This window comes from Ciconia boyciana, chromosome 1, assembly GCF_034638445.1.
Source record: "Ciconia boyciana chromosome 1, ASM3463844v1, whole genome shotgun sequence".
Classification (NCBI taxonomy): domain Eukaryota; kingdom Metazoa; phylum Chordata; class Aves; order Ciconiiformes; family Ciconiidae; genus Ciconia; species Ciconia boyciana.
Window position 1 is genome coordinate 61,112,207 of NC_132934.1, and position 15,143 is coordinate 61,127,349.

At 37.6% G+C, this 15,143-nt stretch overlaps 1 protein-coding gene across 2 annotated transcripts in view; it reads right to left on the bottom strand.

Annotated features, from left to right (window-relative positions):
- CRY1 (cryptochrome circadian regulator 1) overlaps nucleotides 1-15,143 on the bottom strand; it is a 38,884-nt gene that overhangs the window by 9,818 nt on the left and 13,923 nt on the right. For both annotated transcript variants that reach the window (XM_072870416.1, XM_072870405.1), the window contains exons 2-6: nucleotides 7,688-7,796; nucleotides 3,853-3,995; nucleotides 2,282-2,466; nucleotides 841-929; nucleotides 99-239 (exon numbers count right to left, since the gene is read on the bottom strand). In XM_072870416.1, the coding sequence (XP_072726517.1) occupies nucleotides 99-239; nucleotides 841-929; nucleotides 2,282-2,466; nucleotides 3,853-3,995; nucleotides 7,688-7,796 (667 nt within the window). The remainder of the gene's footprint in view (nucleotides 1-98; nucleotides 240-840; nucleotides 930-2,281; nucleotides 2,467-3,852; nucleotides 3,996-7,687; nucleotides 7,797-15,143) is intronic.

The window sequence follows — 15,143 nt, forward strand, 5'->3', positions numbered from 1 at the left end:
CTGGAGATCATCATTAAAGGAAAAAGTTTTATTAGCAGAAGAAGTAGGGAAAAATCATGGCATCTAAGAATGTGTAGCTGACTACATGGAAATCATACCTTTTTGTACAGATCCGTTAACTTGAAATAAAAGAGACGACAAGACAAACAGCCAAAGCGGAGGTAGGGACTAAGCCCTGTCGGGCTTGCCAGAAGGGAATTTGCATTCATTCGTGGTCTTTCAAAGTTTGCTACCCAAGCCTTAAAAAAAACAAACAAACCACAAAACAAAACCCACACAGCAATATCAGACTACAGAATAGGTTGCAACTTGTACACATACAGGGAGAAATCATGCACTGTCTATAACTGAATCCAGACACTGGACAGTTGATCACATTACCTACAATATCTAGGGGTTCCTCTTGAATCAGCAGAATCTCTAGAAGATAATTCATCTCAATGCAGAAGGCATGAACTGTCTTCCAGAACTACCTATCCCTTTCTTTTAAATGCAGAGGAAACCTAGACAACTAGCAATACGTTAGCTTTTAGAGGAATTCCCTTTTAAAGTTATAAAAAGTATATTTCAAGTAAAATTACCTCCAAATAAAAAATAATTTTTTTTTTAGTAGAAAATAGTATAACAGACTTTCTCTAAAACTCAAATTAGAAAACAACCTGCTATCATCTTTTAAAACTAAGAAACAGCAGCTTGATTTCTATCATTATATTGAGGCCTTGAGTTCAAGTTTGTGGTTTTGATTTTTTTAAAATGACTTGCCCAATTCCTTTTACAGTCCACTGCAAAGAGCAACTATGTTTCCCAGATATGTCATACTTGCAATGCTTTGAAACATACCTTTCGTTCTAAGTGTCTTTCCAATCGTGTGAGGGCTTCTGTTTCTCCCCCTGGCCATACTGCAGAAGGCAGACCATCTGTGTCAAAACCTGAAAAACAAATTGAAACAAGGAAATTCCTTGTTCACTTATACTGTAGGGCAACTAAATTCCAGCATAGTGACACTACTCCATTTTATTGTATCTTGAGAATAACTCTAAATTGGTTACACGGCAAAGTACAAGTTTTAAAACAGTACGCAACCAAGTCTTATCAAAGCACGTTCAATACCTCTAAGTTGCATCAAAATCCAATTTTTACTTTTACATTAATTTACATTACAAGTTTTACATGTTGAATGGTCTTACTTCAATTCCACTACTTCTGGTTTTTGCACAAAGTGACCTTTCTATCATTTTTCAAATTATTTTCAAGTTCTCAGCTCTGCAATATGTGGGATATCCCAAATCCACAACTTTTTTTTTTTTAAATTACTACTAAGAAGCAACCATTGCTACTGTAATTTACAGAATGTCTAAAAACTTCTTCCATCAAGTGAAAAGCATGAGTGCTATCTTCAGGACATTCCTAGGCTTCATTGACCTTGACTTAAAATAACATATGGGGATTATTGTCAATTTGATGATAAACACATACTTCAGCTGCAAAAGAAAGATTAAAAGAAGGTAACAAGATTTCTTCCACACCCCCCCACAAGATTGTTCACCAGGTGCATGAGACAACATGTCTGCCTATAGTTTAACCACTGTACAGTGAGATCTTCTCTTCTCAAAAAGGCTTTAAAAGCAAGGTCTGTTGTATGAGAGTTCAAACGAACTAGACAGAGCAGCCAGAGCTTAGCCAAAATCCGTCCAGACCCTTTTGTTCGCAATGTGGAGGTCATACCACATTTGCTTGTATTTCAGTGTCGGGGAAACAGGGAAGAGAAGGGGGGATTCACAGGACAATAGCTTTCTTAAAAATAAATTTACAGAAACATAAGACTTTTTTTTTTTTTTAAGAAGCTTCTAAAATAATTATTTGCCTTATTATGATCTTTTTTGGCATTGCAAGACAAGAGGGTTTTTTAATTAACTTGTAAAACGACAGACTAATGACCTGAAGCACAAAGATACCAAATGCATTTAATACAAAATGAAGCATCAAAGACTATTAGTAGCTTAATGATTATTTGGTACCATGGGAAAAAGGCTATGCTGTATTACAAGAAACCAAACAGTACTTAGTGTAGTTTGATCTATCTGACCTCCCATTTAAAAGAAAACAACTAAAATTTACAGAGTTGATTATGCTTTTTTGTTCCTTTTGTATGTCATAATTGGCATCAGTTTAACAATTAACCATAAGTAGAACCTCTCTCATGGTTATTTTAAGTATCATGATTTTAGTGGTAGATTACATCTTACTTCTTTCACAATGTCAAAGCAATCTTAGAACATACCTAGCTCTTCAAGTGATGGGACACCGTATTTCTCGTCATGGTCTTCAGAAACTGGAGTAGTACATTTTTCCATTACTTCTGGGGTTATAGTCTCCACTGGCATCTCCAGTGGTTCCATTCTACTAATTAGGGTCTGGAATCGCTTGTAGGTAAGAGGAGGCTGTCCTCCATTTAATTCTATTATTCTGGATTTAAAAAAAAAAAAAGAAAAAAAGAACAGTAGTATGTCAGACAATAGTATATAACACTTGTTTCTTTAATAATATACACACATGTATACACACACAGAAATATCTTCTTACCTGCCTCTAGCATGTTATATAAAATCAAAGATACACATGGTAATCCAGACAGTTTGAACTTTAATTTTACCATCCTTTTTTCCTCACTAGGGAGACATATAAATTAACTGTTTATAACCAAGTCAATTATTAGTCATTCCTGGGTTGAGGAAAGTCCCTCAACAACAAGTAATGAATATGGACAGCTCAAGGCAAAGAAAAATACAGATCAGCAAAGCAGATGAGAGACCATAGCTACATAAAGATACATCCAAGTCACATACAAGGCTATGCTATTTGCATAAAACCCCCTATTTTTCTTTTCTGGTATTGAGAGCAGTAGTCAATATTACAACTGTCTTAATATGCAGAAAAATTAAGGTGCAGTTTGTACACAATGACTGTTGTAAAAACACAGTTTCCATATTTTGTATTGTCACCTTAAATATATCTAAAATCTCAGAAACAGGAAAACGTCAAAGAAATAATTTACAAAGTGGTAGATGGAACCAACTGTTCATTTGGGGGCGTGCTTGGGTGGGGAAGGAAGAAAAGGAATTTTCAATTTAGGACTAAAAAAATCAGGTATTGGTTTCAAAACAGTAAATAATTCCCTTTCCTCCCATATGTCTAGCTGCCTCTCATACATTGGCTTGTAATGAATAGAACAGGCATCTACCACAATAAATTACTCAATGTTAAGAGAAGCCAAGTCATACTTTTGAATAGTTTGCGGATTATGTTTCTATAATAGGGAGCTAATACTAATCCATTTAAATAGATCTGTTGAAAAATATAAACAAGACATTAAGTAAGGCAACGCAGAGATATCAAACAATCCCCAATTACTTATCGGATACATAACTGATAGGAAATAGTTAGCAGAAAGTCCTTTATTTTTCAAGAACTTGTGTACAGCAAGTGAAATAAGGACAAAACAATCTAACAAAACAACTAAACAACAACAGATCTTATTTGGGAGAAGTTACAGGCATGTTTGAGTAACTTCATTATAAAAGACAGATAATTAACATGACCATTATTTTCAAAAGAACCCCAAGTCAAAACCGTATTTCAGATACAGTTATGTACCATTTTTTGAAGTTCTAAAGTTTTACTCCATATGTAATAAAATTTGGATGGATGGATAAGAGAGAAACATAAAACAAATTTGTAGTCTTCCTAACTATAAAGTGCTCTGCATAAAAAGTAGCACACAATATCTAACCAAATACTACATAAAATTCATACTTTTTTTTCTTTTAAAAATCAGAGATAATGGTAACTTACTTGTCTAGGTCATATAATGTATGGGAAATTCGAACAATGACCTCCACTCCAGCTTCACTAGCCAGCTTCTTAATCGCTGCATCTCTTTCCTTCCCAAATGGTTCAGAATCATATTCAATAGAAAGTTTTGCAATATTCCATTCCTGCAACACAAAACACAAATGTTGTCCTTCAGCAACTTGACTGCCTGATGGAGGGTGAGGGAAAGGAGAACGGGAAGGACAGGGACAAGATGGAACACCAGCTATTACCTGTGGATAGTTGTCAGATACACAAAAGCCCAAAATACATTTAGACACCCAGACTCACAAAAATAAAGTCCAACGTTTTAGCATCTAAGTAGGAATTGAGCATTAAAAAAGCCTCTATCTGTCCCGTTACTGTGCGTGCACACAGCAATGGGACAACTTCTGTGCAAATTCTGAAAACTCAGCTCTAACTTTAGGATCCATATACCTTAAGAGACACAACAGAAGGGAAAGATGACAGAGGCTGTCTCCTGGACATTGATCAACAGCAATATCTTGCTCTGCAGAAAAGCTATTCACTTATGCCTGTCAACTTTAACAGCAGAAATGAAGTTGGGGGAGGGAGAGGGAGGGTGCAGGGCCCACAAAATACACACGCACAGACACCCCCAACCAAACACCACACACTTTCCATCCCTTTTCCAGATCCCTACCCCTCACCCACCAGAACGGACAATCTTCAACAACCTCCAAATTCTCAATTAAAAAAAAAATTTAAAAAATCTGTCTCCTAAAATGAGGACACCTTCAAGTCTAATATCCTTTACATTACAGATGCTGTTACCAAGGCCAACAGTAACAGGTGGGGGAAAAAAAAAGCAAAGAAAGGCATAAACTAATGGCTAAGGCTTCTGCAACAGCAGGAAATTGGAAAGGTGAAGTATGCACAGAATGATCCTAGAAAGCCATCCTGCCAATCAAACTCAGAAATACCTTTCTAATCCCTCAGAAGCTTAATCAGTTGATTTAAATACACCAGCCAGACTATTTCAGAGAACTGGATTTACACCAAAGAAGTGAGGGGCACTCTACGCTGTTCACCTAGGGTGCTGTTTCACTTCTGAACTCTAGCTCTCTCCTAGATGAAGCCCAGGTACAACCCTGAGGATAGGCCATTCCAAGGAGTGCTCGATCTTTGAAAGAAGGCTTGGCTCCTTCCATCATTACGTCCGCCAAGACTGACCCAGCAGGCCCTGAATCCTCAAGCAACCTCTTACATCCTCATACAACATTTATTTCCCATTTCACAATGTAAAACCAATGTCTGACAAGTTGCAGCAGATATTTTTCTAAATCCTTCTTTCCTCTGGCATACTGAAAAGAAAACCATAAAAAACATGTCCAAGAGCCAGAGCCACATCTCCAAGGGAGCCAAGGAACTCTGAGAGAAGTGCTATGTGATGTGACAACACCCACATCACATCAGCATGAGCTAAGCACTTAGAAAAAGCATGGACACAAATCGCTTTGCACATACTGCTGGATGTTTTTAGCAACGCCGATGCATTTAAAGAACGAGAGATTGTTCCAATTCTATTTTCTTTATCAAGCCAGTCCCAGAGAGCTAGAGATACAGAGCAGACCAGGACAAACTGAAGAGAATGAGGCAAGAATCAACCAAAACTTGGCCAGTTCAAGTTAATGAACAGGTGGCCAAGTGGGTGGAAGTTGCATCTCCGCAGTCAGATGGAACCACCATCCTCAAGTTACTTTAAAAAACCCCAACCAAACAAAAAATCCCAAACAAACAAAAAAATAATTTTGCAAAGACCTGCAAAGTCCACTGGTAAAAATATTCTGTCTCTATGTACTACTCCAGAGGATAACAGCCTACGGCTGCTATCAGCAGCACTGTTAGCTAGTACTGCTGAAAACATGACATTGAAATCGGTGTCTTAAGGGAAGCAAAGCTGCTCTGAAGGACTGGAAAGAGGAAAGCAAACAGTCATATATATATATACACACACACACACACACATGAATGAAAGAATCTAAAGGTCCTTGAGGCCTTTTGCAAGGCTAAAGATAGATCAGTGCTCTGCCTTTTGAAGGAATTGTCCTTCAGCCTGTGAAAAGGAGAGCCCTACCAAGACACAGCTGTGAAACATTCATCCCCAGGAAATCCACACATGCTGGCATCTGTGACAGAGCTCCTGACACAAGGCTCTACAGAAGTTCCATATCTCCTACCGTTATTTAAAGTGATCTTCTCCCACCCAAAAAACATCTACATGTGTTCTTCAGGGTCAGGATCACTGCTCACCTTTGAGGCATTTAATGAGGATGATCTGAAAAGCTTAGTTCAGTGTTATATGCCCTTCACTACACTGCAATTGCCTGACGTACAGCTACTGCTCTGGCAAAAGAGGCTGGGAGATTAATGATATGAGATAGATGCATGTTTCAGTTTTCAGCCAAAAGTTGAAGAAGTCCTCAAGAGCTTCAAAAATGCCTCTTATTTGTTCAAGGACAGAGGATGACCTGAAAAGCCCCTCCCTGAACAAATATACAATGAAGACACTTTTTGGTAATTTGAGGAACCAGAAGACAGACAGATGTGAATGTTCTTTTTTGATTGCTGTACACTATCTATCAAAAATAATACAAGTTATTTTTATTAACTTCTCAGCACTAAAATTAATATTCTGATAATGTGGCACTCCTATGCTGTTAGGCATAGAAAGATCAGCCTAGTAGCAAGATCTGAAACAGGAGTTGTCAAAGTAGCCCTTAAAGTATTTAAGAAAACTTGTCACAGGTCACTCAAATCCAGAAGGCAATACACACAAGAGCAAGATCTCTGCCCCTATTTAAATGCAATCAAACAAAATTTGGCAGGCAGATATAACAAGCTTGAGTATCTGGGGGGTTGCAAGCAGCAACTAATGCCACAGTACTCCTGCAGGAAATTCCTCACTGAGGGGAAATCAAGAAAAGACCAGAGTATTATCCAGTTAGCATTTCACAACTAAGGCACAAGAATGAAGACCAAAATGTGAGTTTTGGTTGAGTTTTCAGGTTGGTGTTGAAGACTTGGGAATAAAAATCTTGAACACATGATCTCTTTTGAAAAACAGGTATCTTTTTTCCCCACAGTCTTGCTCATCTCAATTACCTCAATCCACTCATTCCATAAAAACTTTTACAATCAAAGTGTTCATTTTTACTATCCTATTACAGTATTGTTACCTTAAATACACTATTATCCATGGAAGACAAATCAATATCAGTAACAATCCATCACAGCTTTAATTTGCTCAATAACAAGACCCGTTCCCACAAAAGCCTTAAACTTCTTTGACTAGAAATTGCTTTTTACCTGCACTCTGCTTTTACCAAGCCTACTACCACCAAAAACCTTATGAAATCACTTTTAATGGCCAAAAAGCAACCACAGCAGATATTTGGCCTAAATAAAACATTGCTTTTAGAGGTCAGGCTTTGAACCTGGATTCATGTGCACATAATTATATTTCAATATTTCAAAGGGAACCTGGAAAGGAAAATTTAGTAATATACAGTACCTACACTTAGCAAACCATTAGAAATCAGTTCCATTTCTGGAAAGAAAGAAACCAAAAACTGTAAAGTCTAAGAGCAACTCAGTTCAGTTGGTAATATGCACATTAGAGGGGAAAAACCCAAATCTAACAAAAACAACCTTAAAGAGAAACTGCAAGGATAGTTAAGTATTTGCATGGATAACAACTTGTACTGAAGTATATAGTACAATAAATATTCCTAGCTGAAATTAGTTTGTCAGTCATATTTATGGATAGAAACAACAACTGCAAGGTGGCATTTACCTTAAAAAGTCTGGGGAAAACATCTGCTGGCTGTCCACGAATAACAAACAAACGTGAATTCAGTTTCCGTAGATTGGCATCAAGATCCTCAAGACACTGAAGCAGGAATCTGCAAGGGATTGTAAAGAAACATTTATTTTCTGAGGCAAACTAGCGAATTTTACAATAGAAAAAGGGAACCAAGAGGAACAATCCAACAAAGATTATCAGACCTTCAGTATTTGATGCATATTTTGGTGATGCATGCATGTTCACATCCTAATTACACTTAGCTTACAGTAGTTCAATACTATATAATATATTCAACAATACATAATTCAGAAAACCAAACTGCACTGTCATTTAGGTTTTTACCTCAACACTATTCAACTCTGGAATGGAGTAAAACATGCTCAAGTCTTAACTAAAACTAGAAGTATGTTGTCACTCTGAAGAAAAAAAGCACACCACAGAAAAAAACCAAACAGACAACCAGCTGTTGGCATACTGCTACTAAACTTAATCCAAGTCCTTCTTACAGCACAGCAGCCTGAACTGTTACTAAAAACAGCATACCAGAGGACTATGTGGTCATAACTATCCCTTTGGCCTTCATTTGTAAAAATAGCCCTCTATATAACAAACAGTTTCATGCATCTTGGCTGTAACCTCACTTGAATTATTTAATAAGCAAATCAGCAAATAAGGAGAAAAAAAAAAGGTGGGGGGGAGAGAATGGGCTGCTGCAAATCTGCAAGTCTTCAAGAGAAACAGGTAGTTGCACAAAGGATGTTGAGGCACGTTGACATGCGCAAAGATTTATTAGTGGGTACAGTAACTAAAAATAACTCCAGTGGTGACAGTTGTTTGGGGGAAGAAATAAAAACAAAAGGAAGGAGAGGAAAAATGAAAACTCTCCCTTGCAGCCAGCCAGAAAGAAAGATGCTGGGGGTCCCCAGATGAGTGCCCTTCCCCTGGACTCCTCTCCAGTGTAACAAGTGGCTCCTCCACAGTATTTTTCCTCATAGTAACGATATAGTTCTCACGAGGAGCTGCTCAAACCCTGTCAGCTGTTTTTACCTACAATGCTGTTGGCACTCACCAAAGTGCATGTTGATCACGGCAGCTGCTGAGTCAGAGCCTGCCGGTCATTAACCTCTGCGCTCCCACATTATTGGATCCCCTGCCATAAACCAAAAGCTACACCCAAAGGGGGAAAAAAAAAAAAAAAAAGAGGAGATTCCCACACTGCAGGCCATTATTCCTGAGAGAGCCTGCTGTAGGGACACTATGTGCAGGTGCAAGGCCACGAGGATAACACCACAGGGGCAACTGCCCAAGACCAACGCAGGGAAAGCAGTCGCACGGAGGCCTGGAGACACTGCGCCCGTAGCCTAGGTGAAAGGGTGCGGAGCTACCAGGGAAGGGCGGGCTGCACCACTGCAAGTGCCCAGGGCATTACAAAGACAAAGGCACGGAGCAAGCAGGTTTACTAAAATCAGCAGTTCATAAAACACCTAGACTTTTAAGAATGAATCCTAAAAAATAACCAGTTACAATGAAAATGCTACACCTTCTAGGAGGGATATAGCATACATGACTGTTGTAAACCTACCAGCACTTTTTACATTTTCTAGAGATTTAGCAATATATGTGGTGCCCACCTAACACACATTGCCTCCAACTTTATATGGAAAAAAACTATAAAAATTAATATATAGAAGGCTGGCAGGAAACCCCCTAGCTGCTATCAAATGCCAAAAATGCGTGGTTCACTTGACCTGAAAGGGTAACAGAAAGCAAGCAAGTCTGAGAGGAAGCCAGTGTACAAGAATACAACTGCTTCTTGGCTGGCAACTATGCTTATATGTTTAATGACTGGAACAAGCCAAAAATGTCTAATTCTCTCACTTTGCTAAATTTTATTTTGAAAAAATCTCCAGAGTAGCAAGATCATGAAGGATACGTTGTATCTAAAAAGAAACTGCTGTATACTAATTTAGTTAGAAACTGCACAGAAGTAATTTTAAGAATCAGATGAGAATTGCATATGCTTCTATCAGGGAGAACTTGGGCCCCACATTCCCAGGCCAAAGTCACTTCCAGATGGACTCTGAAAAGTACAGCTTCATTTCATCATTTTTTTGAAACCTGGAATGACAGACCTTATCACTAATCTTATCCACCTGAATCTTGCTTTCAAAGAGCACGTGCCTTCACTTATACTTCACAAATCACTATGAAGACAAACTGCAGTAGTGTCCCAGATGCCTTTAGAACACTCCAGGAAAGGCTGGGGGTTTTTTTGTTCAGTGGGTTTTGTTGTTGTTGTTGTGGGGGTTTTTTGTGTGTTTGTTTTGTTTTTGTTTATTTTAACTTGGTATCACAGCATATAGGGAAAGGGTATGAAGAGAAGTTGATGACATTAAATGCTCATAACTATTCAAAGTAAAAATCTGTCTTTCAGGAAATTGTTCTGTTTTCTTCCTATTTGCGTCTCAGTTCCCTCTAATTTCTCCATCTCTTTTCTTCCTACCTGACTGACCGTAACATACAACTTCTAGTCTGGACTTGGCACAAAATCCTATTCAAGAAGATTACATGCACTGACCCAGTCTCCAATTCACATCCAAGATCCCTAAACTTGCCCTTAATTCTGTTTAATCTCTATTTTGTTGGTTCCCCAAATCCCCTCTATTATCTTTCTTAACTATCTCTTACCACACTCCAGCATTTCAATCTCCATAAAACTCTTCCATGTATTTAACAAAAATAATGGTGTAGACTCAAATTGTTAAATATATGTAGGAAGGGAGCGGAGCGGCCAGGGGACGCACACACACTCCCCCCACCTGAACAAAACCAGAACAAATGAAAAACAGCCAAACCACAGCTTGAGTTGCAAGACTCACTGAAAGCACATTGTTCAAAAATAACAGACCAAATTAAACCCTAGCGACCCAATATCTATAGTAACAGCAATGCAAAAGAATACTGCTTTTGACTTTCATAACACAGATTCAGTTTGCGAGTGGTTACTCAGAATAAGCGTGCAGTTTATTAAGCATATTTGAATCTTTCAGTTGGACCAAATGTGTTTTAACAAGATGTGCTGCAAATAATTAATCACCCATTTTGTTTTCACCAACTATGTTTATGCTATACCACATCTAAAGGCATTTTCTCATTAAAGTGTTAATAAAATTTATCTAACATAAAAGCCTTTACACATATTTATAGGATCATAGAATAGTTTGGGTTGGAAGGGACCTTTAAAGGTCATCTAAGTCCAACCCCCCCTGCAATGAGCCTTGCTCAATGAAAAATGAACGTTCTTAAATAATTGCTTTTAGATACAACCCCTACCAAGAAACTTAATAGTTGAATCAACTATTTTTCATAACCAAAGTTTTCACCACCTCTTTTTCTCATGAGTACCTTTAAAACTTGCAGAAGCAGCACAGCATCTTTACTGTGGTTAAATGCATGCTAATTAACATCTAGCTTTAGGTATATCTAGATATAAATTACTCTGAATTTAAGGAAGGAAAATTCTACCTTTCAGAACTTCTGCATTCATCTAACATGTTAACAGATGCCTGTGTGAATAGGCCTACATGAAAGGAAATGTTTTAATTATACCAGCTCCCTGAGACAACTTCTAATTCCTGCACTTTCTCCAATTTTGGCATGGCATTGTAATGCATTGCATTTATTTCCTGTCCTAGCAAATTAATGTTTCATCCATAACATACACATGTATGTCGGGGAAGAGCAATAACATATCCACAACATGCACACCCCCGCACATATCAAGCATACTAATAGAAAAATAATAAAATAATAATTCTCATCATTCAACACACTGTCACAGTGAATTATAACAGGATCTGGAAGAGAAGAGTCGTTAGTTTTCCAAGGTATCATTTTGACTGGTAACACTTGTTTGCAAGTGAAAATAGTCCTGAATTCCTCTCATGCCATGCAAGGGCACTCGCCGCAGCACAGGACATGGAAGTGTTTTGCTCAGTGCAGACATTTAAACATAATTAAGAGCAGCATTCTAGGACAGACAAGGCAAAATTATTTGAGTTTTCGCTCTGAAGAGATATACCAAAATGCTCACAAACATGTTCCTTTCACAGTATAACACAAATTAAAATGAATGGTAAATTAGTCTGAACTGAAACCAAATATGAAACCTCCATCTCATAAAAAGTAATTTCTTTTTAGTATATGAGCTCTTGAGGCAAAGTTTCTTCATAGCAGCTATGAAGTAAGAGCTACTAGGCTTGAACTCTATTATACTTTACACCAAAATGTGGCAATTAGGAGCTATTTAAATCTCTCCCTACAGTAACAGGTCATGTTTCTGAGTCTGCAATCTAAAACAACTTTTTCCTCTCAATCTAACAGTCAATGGGAAAGCACTTTCTTTTGCACTGTGAATAAATATGAAAACTACATGACATGACTTCATTAAGACGACACAAAAAGGATACACAAGTATTTTTGATCAGATTAGAGCATCAGCCCACGTTTCTGCATCTGGTTTTCAAATTCCCTTGGACAAACCAGAGGAAGGAAAAGTTCACCATTAATTTCACAGCAGCAAACTGTGAGGTACGTGCATGACTGAGGTGACGGAGGGAGGCAGAAAAGACATTTATTGTAACACAGGGAAGATACCGATGCAAAGCATACCTGTCTTCAAGCAACATTCTTAGAGGGCATTACACACATTTTGCTCAGGGTCATCTAATTATGATATTCAGAATTCTCATGAAAGCTTCTGAAGACCACGTTCTTTAAAAGACATGCACATCAAATCTTAGCTGTTTACTCCAAGAAACTCCACAATCTCCCCTGCTGCCAATCATGCAAATTCTGCTTGGGGTCTGAAATCTAAACTAAACATCCTGCCCCTGCATCATAAGATTGACTGCCAGAAACTGGTTTGCATAATACAGATCATAATTTTAGCTATGATGCAACTGAAATAAACCAGCACCACCATCGAGGCAGAAATTCAAAAAGTTAAATAACTAATTCTTAACACAGTTAACCATTAACAAAATGAACAAAACTAAGCACTACATCATGCAGCATTCCTGGCTCTGGACTATTAACATGACTAAAGACTTTCTCCAGGGAAGAAGTCAGGACCAGCCTGTTAAAGGTAGCATTTTTATTTAGGAGGAGACTTGCAAGAAGGACACTTACAGACACACTGTTTAAGGCTACCGTTAAGTCTTGTTTGGGGTTATTTTTAGAAGTAATAAACACCCAGAAACCATAATCACATAGAACCGTCCTTGCCAGTATGAAATAAGGACAATTGCTGGGAATTGAGGGGACTTAGAATGCAATGACTTCTCTTTCAGGTGTCATTCACATCTGAAAATGGTGGTGCTAAGCCACTAAAAATCAAGAAACTTCAGTTTCAGGTTTTCTTCTGAACTGATCCAGATTCTGAATTTGTTAGGGAAGGCAGGAGTGTTAGACTGCACAGCCAGTACCACACAAAAGAAAAGAATCTAGTCAGGCTTCCTCATTCTGAGGAAGAAGTTTAAGAAGTTGAGTGAAAAAGAACAGTGCTAAAACTTGTTTCATTCCTAAGTTTAATTAACTTTTTTACCTATGAGTGGTCAACTTCCAGCAGTCTATCCAAACTTCTGTTTAACCAATCTTTTTAAATACTTTTTATCTGCCCACTAGTCCTTATGCTAAGGCATTGATTACAATCTCTCCAGTGAAAGAAAAGCACTGTGAAACAAGAGACTATGTGGTTATTGATCACCACCAGACTTTGTCTATCACAATTATCTTAAGCAGCCTAACATCTGCTCATTTTATGTTCCCATTCAATTTTTTTTTCAATGTTGCTAACAGATATTTCTCCTTCATCTTTCAGAGTTTAGTAGAGCTGGATTTAATAAAAAGAAAGAATATTACATACCGTATAACATCGACCACATTTTTTTATTTGGATTAGTATAGTTTACAGCATTAGACCCTGACTGTATTAATAAATTATGCAACATTTATTTCTCTTCATGGTAAGAGGGGGAGAGAGAGCCTTTCTTTCATATGTATCTACTATTCTGCCATATGTTCAGTTCGGTCATTATGAAAGCCCAGTATCGTTTAGGTAAATATATTTCTCATACTAGCTTGTCCAGGAATCATATGGTGGATCTCATCTAATACTGAAACAGAGTAAGAGACACCGAGAAGTATCTCAAATTTGATATAGCTATATACAAATACTTAATATTTTATCAGTATATTTTCTTGTTTGATTGCCAACCAATGTGTCTTAGTGTGAGCAGTATATTCTTATGAAACTATAAGATGATTAAGCTCAGACAGGATTTAACTGTTATGTACACTCCACAGCATCCTTTGGCAGCAAGCCACAGCAATATTTTCCTATTACCAAATCAAGGTCACAGAGGCATGCCTTATTGTATTACATTGCTTCAGCAAATACCGCATACAACTTCCGCATCCCAAATAGTTACACAATAATAAATTTCATAGAGGTATTATCCTTTAAGCTTATATACAAGAGCAGGAAAAGGTTCATATTATTCAACTCTAGATACTTAAGCGAAGCGGCTGTGGGAGCTAACTAATCTCCTGCAGAGTTGCTTTATAGTCAGTGGAGAAAAAACAGCTCCTTTAGAGTGCAATTCAGGACTTCAGCATCTTTCATAACTTAATAAGAGCTGATCCACATGCAAAAACAAAACCAAACACAGACGATGAAGTGCGTCACTTTGCTTTTTTCCTCTAATATTTACTACTGTTATAATCCTCAAGCCAAAGCAGAGCTGCGATGGAAGAAGGCGGCAAGATACACCCAAGCCCATGTACAGATGAAATATTCGTAATTGCTGTAAAAGAGGTTCTTAAAAAACAAATTCAACTCTTCAAAAAAGCATGAAAGAAAAGGCTTCAAACAATAATTGAGAGAAAGCAACATTTAAAATTTAATCTCCAACCTGAGTCCTTTCGGGTGCATCTTCTTTGAAGCTAAGTAGTAAAGACCTTCTCACATATGGAGTGGGGCTAGAATACCAACTACAGCAAGCACTACTGCTCTATTAAGAACAACAAAATAATTTCAATCTAACCTAGCTTACATTGGACACAAAGCTAGCATTTCCTTACATATCATTCCTCATTAATTTCTTCCCAAATGAACTACCTTTTCAAGGTTAGCATTCCCCAAAGGAAGGAAACACAAAATTTTTGTCCTATTAAGAAAACATTTATAATCTCCCAAATAGCCATCTGCATTTGGCTCCTATTTTGTCAGCCATACATCACAGCAAATACTGTATTTAGCCTCTGTAAAGATCTAGATCTTAACTTCACATTCAAAGGGCACCTATTATTCATCTAAACTATTCCCATATAACTAGCAACAAACATCTCAAATTACTTGCTTGTTACAAAGGTCAGCCTTCTG